This window comes from Hemibagrus wyckioides, linkage group LG04 (genome assembly GCF_019097595.1).
Source record: "Hemibagrus wyckioides isolate EC202008001 linkage group LG04, SWU_Hwy_1.0, whole genome shotgun sequence".
NCBI classification, from domain to species: Eukaryota; Metazoa; Chordata; class Actinopteri; order Siluriformes; family Bagridae; genus Hemibagrus; species Hemibagrus wyckioides.
The window spans coordinates 22,244,618-22,261,108 of NC_080713.1; the positions used below are offsets into that span (position 1 = coordinate 22,244,618).

Here is a 16,491-nt window from a genome sequence, read left to right on the forward strand (position 1 = left end):
GAGGTTACACCTCCAGAAAAGAAATCAAGGAATAATTGGATGTTTGTCTGTTGTCCCTGATGGGCCATGATGTGAATGAATGGCTAGGCATAAATAAGAAAGGCAGGCAGATGTGAGAAGGCAGGCTGCTGATAAGGGCCTCTGCTCTAAGCCCAGCTTATACCTCACACACAGGCAGAATGAATTTCATTTGCTGAAAGGAGCCTGACATTATTAATATCAAGGGGCTCAGAAATATGCAAAGAAAATGAGCTATTTTTGCAGGGAGCCCCTTTGAACATAGCAAAGCTGTTCCTTTTTCTCTCTAGCAATATGGGCGATATTCATAAGCTATTTTAGCTCGCCACATTTTTTTGTTGAGGTTTTGTGCAACACTGCAAAGCCTTTTGTCCTTGTGATTGTATGTTATGACTTTTAAAAGAGTCCACACGGAAGTGTTGTGTAAATGTGCTCCTTTTTTTTTTTTACTATATGAAACTGTATGATTTAAGGATTCTGGAAAAGCGCAGTTTGCTTACTCTTACACCAACAGAAATGTCAGAGCTTGTAAACATTTATTGCTTAGTAGAAATCTTTTTATATCCTAGATCTGACTCCTGCAGTGCTGTCTTTGTTATATAAAGAGAAGGAATCAGGGGAAACCCTTTAGAGCTGCAGGACTACAGAAATATGATATCAATCCCAATCTTTCCCATGAATGCATCAATGTCCTTTTATATAAATACAGTAATGTACATATCCCTGTAAAAGGGCTAATGGAAAAAAAAGAAGCTATGAATAGTCAAACTTGTATAACTTTGTCAAGTCCTGGTCCTGTAGTGCCTCACGGTTCAGTGATGTGCAGCCTCCAGCCTCACTGGGTCCTCCATTAGCAGCTTAGTGCCGGTTCACAAACTTCTGTTATTCTGCTGTAGCTTCACCCCGGGCAGGGATGTAATTCCAAACAGAACCCAGCTCATTTATTAGACCGGAAACATTTCTGCTTTAGCCTGTGCTGTAGATGCAGCCGAGTGTCTTTCTGTCTGCTTTATGTTTGGCTTTGTGTCAGGTTTGCCTGGCCTTGAGTGCGTGCCCAGTGTCAACGGGGGAAAGTTAGTGCATATACACTCATCTGACACTTTATTAGGAACACATGTACATCTGCTCACTTGTGCAATTTTCCAGTCAGGCAATCATGTAGCATAAAATCATACAGATCACAGGTCACAAGCTTCAGTAAATGTTTAAATCAAACATTAAAATAGAGGGGGGAAAAGTGATCTCACTGATTATAACTGTGGCATTGTGCCAGACAGGGCCGGTATGAGTGCTTCAGAACCTGGGATTTACACATACAACAGTCACTCAGAATGGTGAAAAATAAAACACATAGTGAAGAGCAGTTCTGCAAAAGGAAATGCATTGTTGATGAGAGAGGTCAGAGGAGAATGGACAGACTGGTTTGAGAAAGATAATGGGTGACTCGTATAACAATCTCTCTACAATTCTAGTGAGGAAAAAAAGCGTCTCCTAACATACCACACACCGAACTTTAAGTGGACAGGCTTCTACAGCAGAAGACCACATCGGGTTTTTTTACTGCTGTCAGACAAGAACAGGAATTTGAGAGTACAATAGGTACATGCTGGCTGAAACTGGAGAGCTGAAGACTGAAAAGTTGTCACCTGGTTTTTCCTATAAATTATCTCTGTCTTGGCAGCAGAGTGGCATGGCTTATATAGTGTTACTGCCTCACAGCTTCCAAGTTCTGAGTTCGGTCCTGAGCTCAAGTTACTTCCTCTGTGGTGTTTTGCATGTTTCCTCCAGAAAACATGCCAGTGCTATGTCTAATGAAAGTGTGGTAATGTGGCTGTACATGATGCCATGATGCCATGCGATGGACTGGCATTACATCAAGGGTGAACTTTTTTATAAATTTGAAACCAGCAAATATAAAGAAATTGTCATTTGAAATGTGCAAATATAAAACTATATGAGGTCCCTGTGTGTTTAAGGAGAAAAATATCAGCCATTGCATTTGCTAATCATTGTGTAAACGATTATTAAATTTAGCTTGTTTTCATGTAGGGGGCTAATAATTCTGTAGCTGTTAAAATATGAATATATGGTTTATTATGGGATCTAGTTTTTGTGGTGCTTAACAATAGAGTGTGTGTGTTTGAGAGAGGAGGGGGGGTGGTATGAAAATTGATGTTTGGTGCATCCACGTACCATGTATTATACTTTATGTGCTCATTCTATAGGCTTTACACAGGCAGAAAGAGAGTGACACACAGCATGTATTCATCTGAATTGCCCTCTCTCTCACTGAACTTTGAGACTTCTTTGATGAATGGTAGCAGATGAGAGATGAATTTTGGAAGACACGTTAAGTGCCTATACTAGTAACAGCATCCATATTGGACTGTTCTCTCTTCGAGACTGCCCCCGGAGTAACTTTTACTCCATATTTTCCCAGTGTGCCTTTCAGTGATTGTCTTATTGAAAGGCACATCTTTCACAGTGCATGTCTCCTTCCTCCCTGGCTTTCTACCTAACCTTTCGTTAAGGACATGTCACTCTGGTCTGGAACAGTGCAGCTGCCAACGAGAAGTGACAGTCCAGCCAGACGACGAGGGCGTCTGTAGAGAGAGAGTGAGAGTGTGTGTGTGTGTGTGTTTGTGTGTGTTGAGCGTGGCAGCCTCCCTCACCCTGCCTGGTCTTTTGGCCCTCCGGCTTCTGCTTTCAGTGAGAAAGCAGAGTGATTTCAGGCAGCCGAGTCATTTATTATAGCCACACACTGTCTGGCAGGCGGTGATGGGGGAAGGAGGAGGCTGGAGGGGTTCATAGACAGTCCATGACCCCATATTTGCTAAGCTTTTCCCTTGCTGAGTGCTCTTACTTCTCTGTGTACTGCTCATGTATGTATAAAGAACACTAAAACATAACTAAAGCTGTTTTAATAAATGGTTTGCCATATGCTATTGTGGGACTACTTATATAAAATGGTTTAGTATTCAAACAATTTAATTTGGTAATTTGATTATGAATTATTATTATTTGATAAGAGTTCATGACAGTCTGATATTTACATTAAATGACCTTTATTTTCCGAAGGGCTTTGAATTATGTTGCACGGGTTCCCCCTGCTGGATGTCTGTTACTACTACACCATAAATAACAAAGGGAAAAGCTTGCCATTAGAATGCAAATGCATGCATTTTCTTCCCATGGCATTTCTGATGAATTTTCTGTTTCCACTCCTTCTTGTAGGACTCAGTAGATTACACTAACATCCAGGAGCTGAAATATTTAGACATGGTGGTGTGTGAGACTCTGAGGATGTATCCACCTGCATTTAGGTACGACAATTACATAGCAGGTCCATTTATCCACAGAAAAATCTATTTACTTCTGCCTCGTTGTTATTCATCACAATTGTATAACGATGATATTGATTATTCACATTAAAATGTATTCACTGTGTCTTACCTTTGTGTCTTGCCTTTGTTAAATTGCAGATATGCGCGCACTATTGAGCATGACTGTGTGGTGAATGGACAGTTCCTGCCTAAAGGAGGTACACTAGAGATCCCAGCAGGCTTCCTGCATTATGACCCAGAGCACTGGCACGAGCCAGAGAAATTCATACCTGAAAGGTACTAGGTCTTTAACTTATTTACATATGATAGTAGTGATAGTCACACATTCACAGACATGATATAACACATGTCTGCATTCCTGCAAAAGATTGAATAGTAATTCCTTAAAAAATAGGTAGAATGATACACTAAAGAAAAAAGGGAAAGGCAAAACAGATCCTTCATTCATTCATTTATCATCAGTAACTGCTTTTTCCTGGTCAGGGTTGTGCTGGAGCCTGTCTGTGGTGTGCTGGGGGCAGGAATATAACCTGGATTGTATGCCAGTCCAATGCAGGGCACAATGCTCATACATAATCACACACTTATTCTCATATAGAGGCCATTCTGAGCCAACAATCCACCTACATGACTGTTTTTAGGAGTTGGGAAGAAACCAGAAAACACCAAGAAAACCCAGACAGACACTAGGGAGAAACTCAAGACAGACAGTAACCCAAGCTCAAGACTAAACCAGGGACCCTGGATAAGTGAGGCAGAAAGAATACTGCACTGTCCCACAACGCCCCCAAACTAGATTTAATTAAAGAAAAAAATTATATAGTTGATCTGTCTCTGGTCAAAGGCCTCATATCTCTGTGAACTTTCCGTTTTCCCCATTATCTCTGCATGCCACTCCATCGACCCTCAGCTCAGAGCCTTTACCCCTTTTTATTCTCAAAAGAGCCGGTCTTTTTTTACCAGCTTATGACCTTAGGCTTCTGCTGTCCAACCAGTCCCCACTCACTGCTGAACACAATTATTTTGCTTGTTAATCTGTCTCTCTCAATGGCATCTCAAGATGGCTAGAAGGCTGGAAGGGTCACTGGGTTCTTGTGCACAAAATACACCATGCCCTTAGACACTTCTTATGGTAAATTACAGAGAGGGGGAAATGAGGATCTGACCGAAGAGGAATATTTAATACACAATCTGTAGTTATTATGGACATAATTATGCTTCATAATTACACCTGATCATTTTTATTCATAAGAAAATGTACTCAGAATTGTACTAAATCCAAAGGTTTTTAGGTTTTAGGTAACATGTTTACGAAGAAAAATTAGAAGATCCATTATGTTAGTTTATTGGCTATTTATAATTAGATGCTAAGCAATAGTCAGTTTTTGCAGGTGTTGTTTTTGATGCAGGAGAAACAGGCAGCTGTGAAGACCTGAACCTCTTTATTTATGTCCTGTCATCACTGTGTATGCCATACATATATCTTGCACCTTGGGTCCAGAAGAAACTTTATTTCATCTTTCTGTGTACTGCACACTGCATATAGTGTATATATTGTCATGACAATAAAGGTCAGCTTGACCAGACTTGACTTTGACAAAGGCCAGATCATTATGACTGGACAATGAGAGACAAACCATGAACTACTGACAGGATGTTGGGCCCCAAGATCCATCAAAATACGCCATCCTATCAGGTCCGAACAGACAGAAGCACTACTGTGTCACAGAAAGTTTGGTAATGGTTATCGGAGGAATGTGTTGCACCCTGCTGCATATAGGATTGTGCCCTCAGAGTGCCCATGCTATCCCCTATCCACCATCAAAAGCACCTACAATGGGCATGGAAGTGTTGAAACTGAATCTTGCAATGGAAGAGTCCCGTTTTCTTTACATCAAGTGGGTAGCCAGGTACTTCCTGTTTGCTTTAAGCAGTAAAATTCCCCCTGCCACACTGCACATATTGTGAGTGAATGGTTTGAAGACACGATGAAGTGTTCAGGGTGTTGCCCAGGCCTTCAAATTCCTCAGATTTTACGATCAAGCATATGTTCAATTCAATTCAATTCACTTCAGTTCAATTCCATTCCATTCCATTTTATTTGTATAGTGCTTTTAACAATGAACATTGTCTCAAAGCAGCTTTACAGAACAAAAGAAACAAAAAACATAGTGTAAAAAGTTCTAGATGTTAGACAAAATTATCCCTAGTGAACAAGCCTGAGGCGACTGTGGTAAGGAAAAACTCTCTTAGGTGGTATGAGAAAGAAACCTTGAGAGGATCCAGACTCAAATGGGAACCTCATCCTCATTTGGGTGACACCTGAGAGTGTGATTATAAATTATTCTAAACACCAGAAAGTGTGATATGAACAATGTGCTTTCTACAGTCATGTACAGTCAGTTGTGTGATGCATCCTGGTTCCAGATACCACAGCATTTCAGCATTTCTGTGCCTCAATAAGTCAGAGTTGTTTTTGCCCAATATGCAGCTGTTGGTGGCATATTGTGTACCATCTATCTAGAAACGATTTGAGCTTCAATAAATCATAGCTTTTTATAGTAGGTACTTGGACTTTTCAGTATGTAGTGCTATGAAAACACACCCAGTCCTCCTCTTTCACAACATCATTAAAGTCATCATTCATATATTTCTTTCGTTACTCAATAATCTTTAGATTTTTTTGTTCAATATAGTTTAAGTCCTCAGTGAAACAAGCTGGCCATTGAGCTTCTAAAATACAACAGAAACAGTTGTATTCACACTGACAGTGGAGAGAAAACTTGCTATAAAAAGGCTATAACTAGGTGAAAATAATAGCTAACTTGTTCCACGGATGTTCCACGACATTTAATGTAAATATCGACAATTACTCTGTCACTCTTTAATAAATAAAACTTGTAATTAATGATAAAGGGCTATGGGAGTGTGTATGAGGAATAAAACACTTGAGGACCAGCTGTTTTTGAAAATTTATCAACTTTGTCAGGCTTATATATATATAGTGTGATAATAAAAGTTAATGTTAAAGACAATTTGATCATAACAGTTTTATCAAATTTACATACAGTAGGAAACAGTCGAGGGCCTATCGGCTTCTATTGATATGTTCACCGATACATCAACAAGTCCGGCATGTTGGAAGGGGCTGAATTTGGTTATAAGTCCTGCATACCATCAAAATGTCTACCCTTATTTTTTGTTGCATATCTCTGTTTGCGTATCTGACACATTTATATCTACTACACCATGTAGCACAGGTTCACTTGACATTAATATGAATAGTCTGTACAGATTCTCCTATTTTAGCCCGTGAGCTCTGTAACATAAAAAACGGGTGTGACAACGCTTTGCTTTTTAAAAATGCATCGGTTGATAGTTTCCAGAACAATTTATGCAAATTCATAAGGTAATTGTGGGCTAAGTTTTATCTTGGACAATCTGCTCTAGTTCTTCTGGAGACTTTTGCACAGGTAAAACCTGACAAACTTCAGTATGATGTTTCCATGCTTGTGTATGATGTATTATGTTTCCTGCTTTGGCGTAATTCTGAAGTGAATTAGCTGTAATGTCTGCATGCTATTAAACCCTCTCTTCTGTCTCAGGTTTACCCCTGAAGCCAAAGCCAGTCGACACCCTTTTGTGTACCTGCCATTCGGAGCAGGGCCTCGAAGCTGTGTGGGCATGAGACTGGCCCAGCTGGAGATAAGGATGGCCCTGGCTAACATCTTTAAAGCATTTAATGTGGTGGCATGTCAGGAAACTGAGGTGTGTTTATATAGTAACACTATTACTATAATATTTAAAAGGCATTCTCTAGGCATTCTAGGCATCCTCTATGTTCCTGCTTATATCTTCTCTAACATGGCAGTTTTTATTTCTTACAGGTTCCTCTTTCGTTAAAGTCAAGCAGCACGCTCGGACCCAAGAATGGAGTTTTTGTCAAAATTACCAAGAGGGAGAAGTTTAATGATGATTAGAAAAAAATGTCAAGATTATGATTTCTATAATGTTGTATACTGAACAGCTTGGAGCAGCTTAAGTGCTTGGAATATACGTCATTTGCATAGTAAACTGTAGAAGTGATTTAGTCACATAAAAGCTTACTGCATATAATAGACAGTGTGTAAACTGTATGATCATTCAGCCGTATTATATACACGGATGCTTCTGATTTCTTGACCCTTGATTTCTTGCAAATAAAAAAAATTGCTTTCTTTTATTATTGTAAGGAAAAAATATTATCCTGGGATCAATACCAAGGAATAACAGCAGAACGGATTAAAGGTGGGATTCATCCAAGTGTGTAATGCGAGAATTCCTTTCAGAAAACTGTGTGCTGTTATACAAACGTGTATTTATCATCATCATCATCATCATCATCATTATCACCAGGAGGTGGGGTTGTAGCACAAGCGGCCTTGTCTCTATCAGAGTATCCTAAGCACAAAAAGTCCCTGTAGCTCTGTAATTTAATATCTTCTCAACACAAAAACTGTGCAGTTGTCACATATGTCCAGTATGACCAGTATGACCAGTATGGAGTCTACCTGAGCCATGATAAATGAAGTGGATTCCCAAGTAATGGGTTAGAGACAGTGTAACTAAACTGCCTCCTCTAAAAAATGTCTATTTATAGATGTAACGCCTTGTTTTACAGTATATCCTAAAGCACTGCTTTGTGAGTTTATAAGGTACCAACTCCAGTTAAATAACAGCTCACAGCTGATAACAACCTACACAGGAGACCAAATCTAAAGCTTGATATCTGTCACCAAAAGAAAAATGCAAAAGAACACATATGTGCAGATTTTTCGTATATTTTAATATATAGCTGAACATATTCATAATTATCTATTTAAAGATGTTCTTTTGTTCTTTTATTCAGCACTAGCAGTGCTGGTGGAGGAAAGTGTAGTGTAGTAGTTAGTGTACTAATATAACTGAAGCAGTAGATCAGTGGTTAAAGTGATGGACCACTGATCAGAAGGTTGTGAGTTCAAATCCCAGGACCACCAAGCTGCCTCTACTGGCCCCTTGAGCAAGGCTCTTAACCCTCAATTGCTCAGCTATATAAAATGAGATAAATGTAAGTTGCTATGGATAAGGATGTCTGCCAAATGCTGTAAATATAACTGAAATGCATCCTGTTGTGTATACTTTCTTAATCATTAAAGATACCATAAAATTAAACGATTTTTCCCCAAATTACTCCATCATATTACATTTGTATATGTGAATGGGGAAAAAGGACTTAGAAGTGATGCTTCAAGTATAGTATAATAAAGAGGATTTTATTAATGTAGTAATCCAGTCTCTCACAATACAATACACGGTGATAAATACAGGATACACACACACACACTGATCAGACATAATATTATAACCACCTGCCTAATATTGTGTTGGTCCCCCTTTTGCTGCCAAAACAGCCCTGACCCATTGAGGCATGGACTCCACTAGATCCCTGAAGGTGTGCTGTGGTATCTGGCACCAAGATGTTAGCAGCAGACCCTTTAAGGATACTTTTTTACTGACCACTGCCGACTGGGAACACCCCACAAGAGCTGCAGGTTTGGAGATGCTCTGATCCAGTCGTCTAGCCATCCCAATTTGGCCCTTGTCAAACTCTCTCAAATCCTTACGCTTGCTTATTTTTCCTGCTTCTAACACATCAACTTTGAGGACAAAATGTTCACTTGCTGCCTAATATATCCCACCCACTAACAGGTGACATGACGAGGAGATCATCAGTGTTGTTCATGGTACCTCTCAGTGTTCATAATGTTATGCCTGATTGGTGTATATATATTTAAGTACATTTTGCTTAAAAAGTGTTATGTATGGGGAATATCCTTCACTAAACTCACACATAAAAAGACCAACAACTGCCACCACCAACAAAAATGTCATTTGAACCCCCCCCTTCATAGTCCTAGGATATCCAATATTATTCGTAATGGCTCGCTGTGGATGCAGGTTTTCATTCTAGCCAAGCAGAAGCCACACTTGAAAGCCTCTTGAAAGCCAGGATGGAATCAGCTGTGGCTCCTGCTGGATCGAAATAAAAAACCTGGCAAAATCCATTGCAGTGATTATTATTTTCACGCAACGCAATCAATCTTATTCCATCATAATTAGAGATAGCGTAGTCATCGTCTATGTTTTAAGCTTAGAGTCACTTTAAAATACCCTGATAATCAGTACTGAAGGAGACCGATGTGTCTTGGACATACATCAGGTGCTAGTGTGTCCTTAGTTTTGAAAGTAATCAATGATGTACTCGGGATAAATCTGGTACTTCTCAAAAATGACAAAAATACTAGGGTCCTGATCTTTGTCCACACAGCTGTCATAATAAATACCCTCCTTGTATTTCTTCGGTGGAGGTCGAGCCATAGAGCTGGTTCCTTTGGTGAAATCTCCAACAAGGACAAGTGCAACAAACAGCATCTTCATGCCACCTTTGGCTTTAGCATATCTATTAGAGTAAGAGGCATCTCTGGCAAAGTAGCTTCCTGTTGTTGCGACAAACAATACGTATAAATGTAACTTGCATTTTTGTGAAAATAATTCTGTACTTTTTTTGATAATTCTTTGGATATTATGTTACCTTTGCCATACATTGTTCCATTTTTCCCACAGGACCTCCAGTCAAAGTTCTGCTCACAGATCACTTCTTTTAGAGTCGGATCTGTGCCATGGAAGAGATAACGCTTCTCTACATCTGCTCCTCCATTCCTCTGCTCCATCTGCTCTTTTTGCCTGGAGAAAAAAAAAAGAATAGCGCTAAAGTGGATTAATCTGTAAATCTGCAATTTCTGTCATTTCTGACTATTCTTTTACAATCCATACCACTGAAAGACCTTCCACAGAGAAGGATTCTGCACTCTCTGGATTTCCTTAATTCTGTTACAAGGCATCGTGGCTTTAAAGAGTGACTCCACCTTTCGGTACTCGTCTGTACCGCTTGAAACTGTTATAAGCTGAAAGGAATGTTTTAAATCTTTCTTTAGTAATCCATTAATGACACAGTCCTTGTGAAAAATATGTTCTTATTATAAATAAAATCTAGTATTATTCAACCTGTTTAAATGCTTTTCAACATTTCGAGCTTTCGTTATCTGACAGTAGAACTATTTCAAGCTTGAAATTAATAACAAAAATGTCTAGAAATAGAATTAATCTTCTTCTTCTTTGGGCTTTTCCCTTCAGGGGTCGCCATAGCGAATCATCTCTCTCCACCTATCTCTATCTTCTGCATCCTCAACACTAGCTTCATATCCTCATTTATTACATCCATATACCTCCTCTTTGGCCTTCCTCTTTGCCTCCTTCCTGGCAGCTCCATGTCCAATATACTACCAATATACTCACTCTCCCTCCCCTGAACATGTCCAAACCATCTTAATCTGGCCTCCCTAACTTTGTCCCCCAAACGTCCAACATGAGCTGTCCCTCTGATGTACTCGTTCCTAATCCTGTCCAACTTTGTCACTCCCAAAGAGAACCTCAACTAGAAATAGAATTAATAATCATAAATATTGTTTATTACAATAAAAAATTGTAGATTGATTTCATAATAATCAAGATATTTTTAGTAATAATCAAGATATATATATAGTACTTAATTAAAGTTGAGGCAGCTGCATACTTTGTAGGTGAAGTTGGGAAGAGCTTCTTTTTCCCAATAATCAGGGATATTCGTAGGGGACGGGCCGCTGCTCTCACTGGCGAAGGAAAGTGGGAACACGTTACGTGAACACATTATTGACCAAAATATCCTTAAAAACACTGCATTACATTAAGACCATACCTTCTCACTTTTCTCTCAACTAATTCAGCAGAGACAAATTTAGGCCTCCTTCGAACATATCGTGTTGTCCCGTGCTTAAGGTTTTGCTGATGCATGCCTGCATTTGAAATATTTCAGTATAGTAAATTGAAATGGATGCATTTTAATTGAAGTAGGTCAAGGACTTATTTGAGACATACCTACGAAGTTAAGCTTGTACTCATGACTCTCAGATCTGAATGTCAGTGTTTCTTTAGGGTCTTTGAGGTAAGCTTCTTCCAGGGTGTTCGATGTAATCAAAGCCATACGCTTTAAGTCTTCCTACATAAAACACTTCACTTGTAAAACACTTTTTGTAAAACACTTGATATTTTGTTTTTAAATACAGTTTATTCTATCAGAATGTACCAATATCAGAAATGTAAAAGTAAGAAATTGCCTTTTATACGAAAATACATGGTGTTTGTTCATCTGTTATTCTTACTGTTGTATAATACCAACTTAATCTAGTCCTTATAAAGAAAATAACTAACCCCACAGCCATATTCAATCCATTTTCCCTTTTCATCCTTCCAGTACCAAATCCAATTAGTGGTCAGGATAAAGTGAGGAGGTTTGTTAACAGAGGACACTGTGGACAGACGACGAACTTTCATCCCACCGTATGTCATATGTTCGAAGTTCACCTGAGTAGACCCCATACTAAAAGCAAGAACACACTTGTTATTATGAGCAATTCCTCTGTACAGTCGTGCTATCAGTTCAATTGTTTACTAATACCTCGTGTCATTAGCTGGATTACAGTATGCCCTCTCAATATCTTCTCCATTTGAAAAGTCTTTCCAGGTTCCGTATTGCAAATACTGCCATTTATAAGGCATGCGATGATGCACTCGGGCACATTTCTCTGAAGAGGTAATAATGAAGAGGATTGAATTGTGCCAGGAAACAAAACACTCAGTTACAGGAAATGAAGTGAAAGCAGAAACCTAGGTTTTGGTACTCAACAAAACAAAAACAGTGGTAGCTCATCTATAGGCAAAAGTGGGGATGAGCCCAATCATATTTATCAATCTAATTCAACCTAGTTATAATTCTCAATTGAAATTAAAAAATAATTAATAATATTTTTTGAGTTGCTTATCTTGCCTGATCATCATCAATAGACATTTGACCTAGTGGTATAAAAAAAGAGCGCTTTTAGAGGCCCACTGGGGCGGGAGTCATGCTGCACCATACATATTTGATACACGACCATATTTATGTGAAGGAGGAGCAGCGGACAAAACCATTTTGACATGACTGCAATTTTCATGCTTAAAAAATGAAGAAAGCTGTAAAAAAAACTCTCTGATTGTCAGGTTGTTTTAGAGAAAATATTTGGAATTAAAATGAATACATGTGTAAAAATTTTTGCACATCATGTAAGTATTATCTTATTATATGCACTAGCTAAGCTTCCATTCCTTTTCATGGTTTTTATATAATTATTCCCTGAAAACCTACAGCATGTTCATATAATGGAACCTTAATCAAGGTCTGATGTGGATACCTTTGAAAGTACATCCGCCTCGTATGTAGAAGAGACAGATTTCCTCAGAAAGTGCCTCACACACTGTTCCACTCTTGGGCTGCATGGCGCTTGGGATGTTTGGCTGAATGGCGCATGGGATGTTTGGCTGCTTGGTGATCACTGCTGGTTTAACTGCAGTCACTTAACAGAGAGCATATCACATCATCTAAGGGCGAATCGGGGAAGGAGCTGGATACAATACCATAAAATTCAAAAATATCCCCCATTTTTTACCTGTTTCTACTCTCTGAGCTGGTTTGCCTGCATGACAGGAAATGAGAAACCTGTTCTTATAGGTTTTAAGGAACCCGTTGCTTTCATCTTCGCCAAGTCCATGTTTGAGGATCTTCATGGAGTTTGTATCAAACTTGTGAGCCCGTTTACATGAATCTCCAAATTTGCAGTTATCCTGCAGGTAGTGCTGGCAGACATGCAGGTTGGTGCAGGATGTTGGATACTTACAGCTGCCATGTTCTCCGTTTCCTTTATTGTAGTGAGAGCAAACCTAAACGATAAGTTTAAAGACTCAGTACAATTGCTTGGAACGTAGAAACATTCTATGTAGGATTTTTTTTTAATATTCTCTAAATGTTAGGAACTCAAAGTGGTGTGCAGCACACTCAACCTCAGGCAGCAGTGTGAGGTCATTCTGTAGCAGGAGCTGAAATAACTCTTTTTCCTTAAGATCTTGAAGACCAGCTTTTTTCAGAAGTGTTGTGTTATGAGTAGATTTGACGTCATGCGACATTCTGCACTTGTTACTAAGGAAGACGTTTTTATCCGTGAGCATAAACAAATGAAATGTATTCTTTAAATACATACTTGTGTCATAAACCCCAGTTTGATGGTTGACAACATTTTTGGTTGTCAATGCTAAAGGTGTATCTAACCACACCTTACAGTGATACATACACTAAACTTTCTAAAATATATATATATATAATAATAAAATAACTTTAACAAACTTAAAAACAAACAAAACATATTACACTGCTGTATGGTATGGTATTGTTACTATATGCTTTAACTGGTAAAATAACCAGCTATACATCTTATACAGACTTATACCTTAGAATTTTTCACTTTTACTTATAAATTTTGCTAAACCCTGGAGTGAGTGACACTGCATTCATTTTTATCTTGATCAGTAAATCTTAATATACTTGGCTTTAACCTAGATAAGAAGTGATGTCATAGTGCAAAGACAATCAAATGAAGTATGCAGATACCAATAAATATTAACCAAAGGTGAATTTACTTCATTCATGTTGACAAAAATTTATTTCTTGAACTATTTCTGAAAATTCTACTTACCCAAACTTACATGTTCCGCAAACAAAATACCTGCAAATCTGCAGATGCTCACAGTTTTTACATTTATCAGGACCGTCTGGACACACATGAAGGTGAGTTTTAGCAATAACCAAGGTGTCTGGAGAACAGACAGTACTGCTTCCTCCCTTCTTGCCATCTTCTGCAATGACAAATTGAGTGTATGCAGAGATCAACCTAAAAACATCTTGGTCAGGAATATTACTGCCTTTTTTGATGAGCTGACTGAGCTCCCTGAACTCCAAGCATCCTTGTTTTTCCAGGAGAAATCGAGTTATTTGACCTGGAGTGATGGAGAACATCTTTTAAACTGGTGTGAAATCTCTAGCTACAGATCCACTTAGGTGGCTGTTGCATTTCTTCAGAGATGAAACCGAAACTGGTCTAGATATCAGTCATCCTGACAATGCGGTAGAACCAGCATTCAGCCACGCCTAGATAAACCAGCAGAGAAAAAAAAAACATTTACATACATTCACATGTGGCAACATTGCAGTGTATAAAATAATTTGGCCAACAGCTTCTGGAAATGTTCAAATCAACCATCAGAATGAGGAAAAGACGTGATGTCATTGATGGCATAATTGTTGCCAGATTGTTGAGTCTTTCTTTAACTGCTGATCTCCTGGGATTTTCTAGAATGGACTCAGAATGGTGCCATAAATTAAAAAACCTCCAGCAAGAAGCAGTTCTGCAAATAGAAATGCCGTATTGATGAGAGAGTGGCCAATGGAGAATGGCCAGAGTGGTTTAAGCTAACAGAAACGCTACAGTAACCCATATGTACAATTGTCATGAGCAGAAATGCCTCTCAAAATGCACAACATTTTGAACCTCGAGGCAGACTGAGCAATAACAGCAGAAGACCATGTTGTGTTTCACCTTTGTCAGCCCAGAACAAAAAGCTGAAGCTGCAGTGGGCACAGGTTCACCATAACTGGACAGCTGAAGACTGGAAAAAACATCGCCTGATCTGATGAATGATTTCTGCTTAGGTTTACAGATGATAGGGGCAGAATTTGCTGCCAAAAACATGAATCTATGGGGACAACCTGCCTTGTGTCAAAAGTCCAGGCTGGTGGAGGTAATGTAATGGTGTGGAGAATGATTTCTTGTGACTTTCTAAGCTGTTAATACAGATCAATCATCGCTTGAATGCCACAACCTACTTGAGTATTGCTTCTGACCATGTGCATCTCATTTCCACAATTTACCCTCATTAATGGCTTAATGTCACAAAACAAAATTCATCTCAAACTGCTTTCATAAACATGACAATGAGTTCAGCGTTCATCCAAGCCACTGGATAATCCAATAGAACATCTTTACAGCAGATGTAGATCGTAGATTCACAGCATGAAAGTGCACCTGAAAATCTGCTAGAAGTGCATAATACAGTTAAGTCAATTCCTCCTAACTCAGAGGAGTGTTTCCAACATCTATGGAATCAATGCTATGAAGAACTGAGGCTGTTTTGAGAGCAAAGGGAGGCTTTATTAGTATAGTGTTCCTAATAAAGTGCTCAGTGAGTGTATGGCTTACACTCTGAATAAACATTTGCTTATTCTATCACCAGAAGGTGGTGGTGTAGCACAAACCATCCAGGTGTGTTGAGCGTAGTGAGTGCTGCAGCCGTTACACCTTGGTTTTAACAACTATTTCCGTATAAAGGAGTAAAAAATAATTCTGGTTCTGTAATTTAGCATTGGGTCAACACAGCATATTTGCTTTAAATATAGTCTTATATGCAACCTCCATCCTCATAGCTCCCTCAGTGTAGCAAATACTATGTTTAATTTAGGAGTAAATAGTTCTTTCAAAGTGAATGTACCACATCATGTCAGTAATCTAACATTAGTTATGCTAAACAGGGCAGCATGGTGGCTTCGTGGTTAGCACTGTTGCCTCATAGCAAGAAGGTCCTGGGCCCAAATCCTGGGTTCGAACAGACAGGGACCTTTTTGTGTGGAGCCTGTGCCTGCGTGGGTTTACTCTGGGTACTCTGGTTTCCTCCCACAGTCCAAAAACTTGTACACTGATTGTAGGTTGATTGGTTATTCTGAATTGCCCATAGGAGTGTGAGTGTGTGTGGTTGTCTGTCTATGTGGCCCTGTGAACTGGCAACCTGTCCAGGGTGTACCCCTGCCTTGGGATAGGCTCCAGCAGACCCCTGTTGCCCTAATTAGGAATAAAATGGGTATAAATGATGGGTGGATAGTTATACTAACCTTGTTAGCTACTTCAAACTGCAGCCATCTAAAGAACTAGCAAATTGATATAATAGATAAATCCTAATGTTTGTTGGCAAGATAATGTTAGCTAAGTTAGTTAGTGTTTACTCTGAGCTAGCGCAATTCTTAGCTAGCTAATTTTAGCTAGCACTTTAGCTAGCCTTTATTAGTAAACCCTAACTAACTTAGTTAACATTA

General features: G+C 39.0%; 2 protein-coding genes across 9 annotated transcripts in view; one reads left to right on the forward strand and one right to left on the reverse strand.

The window, feature by feature from the left end:
• tbxas1 (thromboxane A synthase 1 (platelet)) overlaps nt 1-7,664 on the forward strand; it is a 66,783-nt gene extending 59,119 nt beyond the window's left edge. For all 8 annotated transcript variants that reach the window (XM_058387008.1, XM_058387007.1, XM_058387012.1 and 5 more), the window contains 4 exons: nt 3,253-3,341; nt 3,501-3,638; nt 6,968-7,130; nt 7,250-7,664. In XM_058387008.1, the coding sequence (XP_058242991.1) occupies nt 3,253-3,341; nt 3,501-3,638; nt 6,968-7,130; nt 7,250-7,342 (483 nt within the window). In that variant the 3' untranslated portion in view covers nt 7,343-7,664. The remainder of the gene's footprint in view (nt 1-3,252; nt 3,342-3,500; nt 3,639-6,967; nt 7,131-7,249) is intronic.
• Nucleotides 7,665-8,630: 966 nt separating this feature from the next.
• LOC131351581 (protein mono-ADP-ribosyltransferase PARP12-like) lies at nt 8,631-16,449 on the reverse strand. The gene is made up of 12 exons (XM_058387004.1): nt 14,045-16,449; nt 13,356-13,491; nt 12,965-13,235; nt 12,710-12,871; nt 11,938-12,064; nt 11,691-11,859; nt 11,358-11,478; nt 11,179-11,275; nt 11,017-11,092; nt 10,218-10,348; nt 9,976-10,127; nt 8,631-9,880 (listed from the first exon to the last, which is right to left on the reverse strand). The coding sequence occupies exons 1-12, from the start codon at nt 14,362-14,364 to the stop codon at nt 9,618-9,620; spliced, it is 2,025 nt and encodes a 674-aa protein (XP_058242987.1). The 5' UTR covers nt 14,365-16,449; the 3' UTR covers nt 8,631-9,617.
• Nucleotides 16,450-16,491: the final 42 nt, after the last annotated feature.

Bases quoted from the DNA above. Each gene is read 5' to 3' on its own strand.
- LOC131351581 (XM_058387004.1), bottom strand. From the start codon at position 14,364: ATGTTCTCCATCACTCCAGGTCAAATAACTCGATTTCTCCTGGAAAAA. The intron at 11,276-11,357 runs GTATGTCTCAAA...TTTCAAATGCAG, and splicing joins GTACAAGCTTAACTTCGTAG to GCATGCATCAGCAAAACCTT. The intron at 10,349-11,016 runs GTATGCAGCTGC...CATTCCTTTCAG, and splicing joins TTCCCAACTTCACCTACAAA to CTTATAACAGTTTCAAGCGG.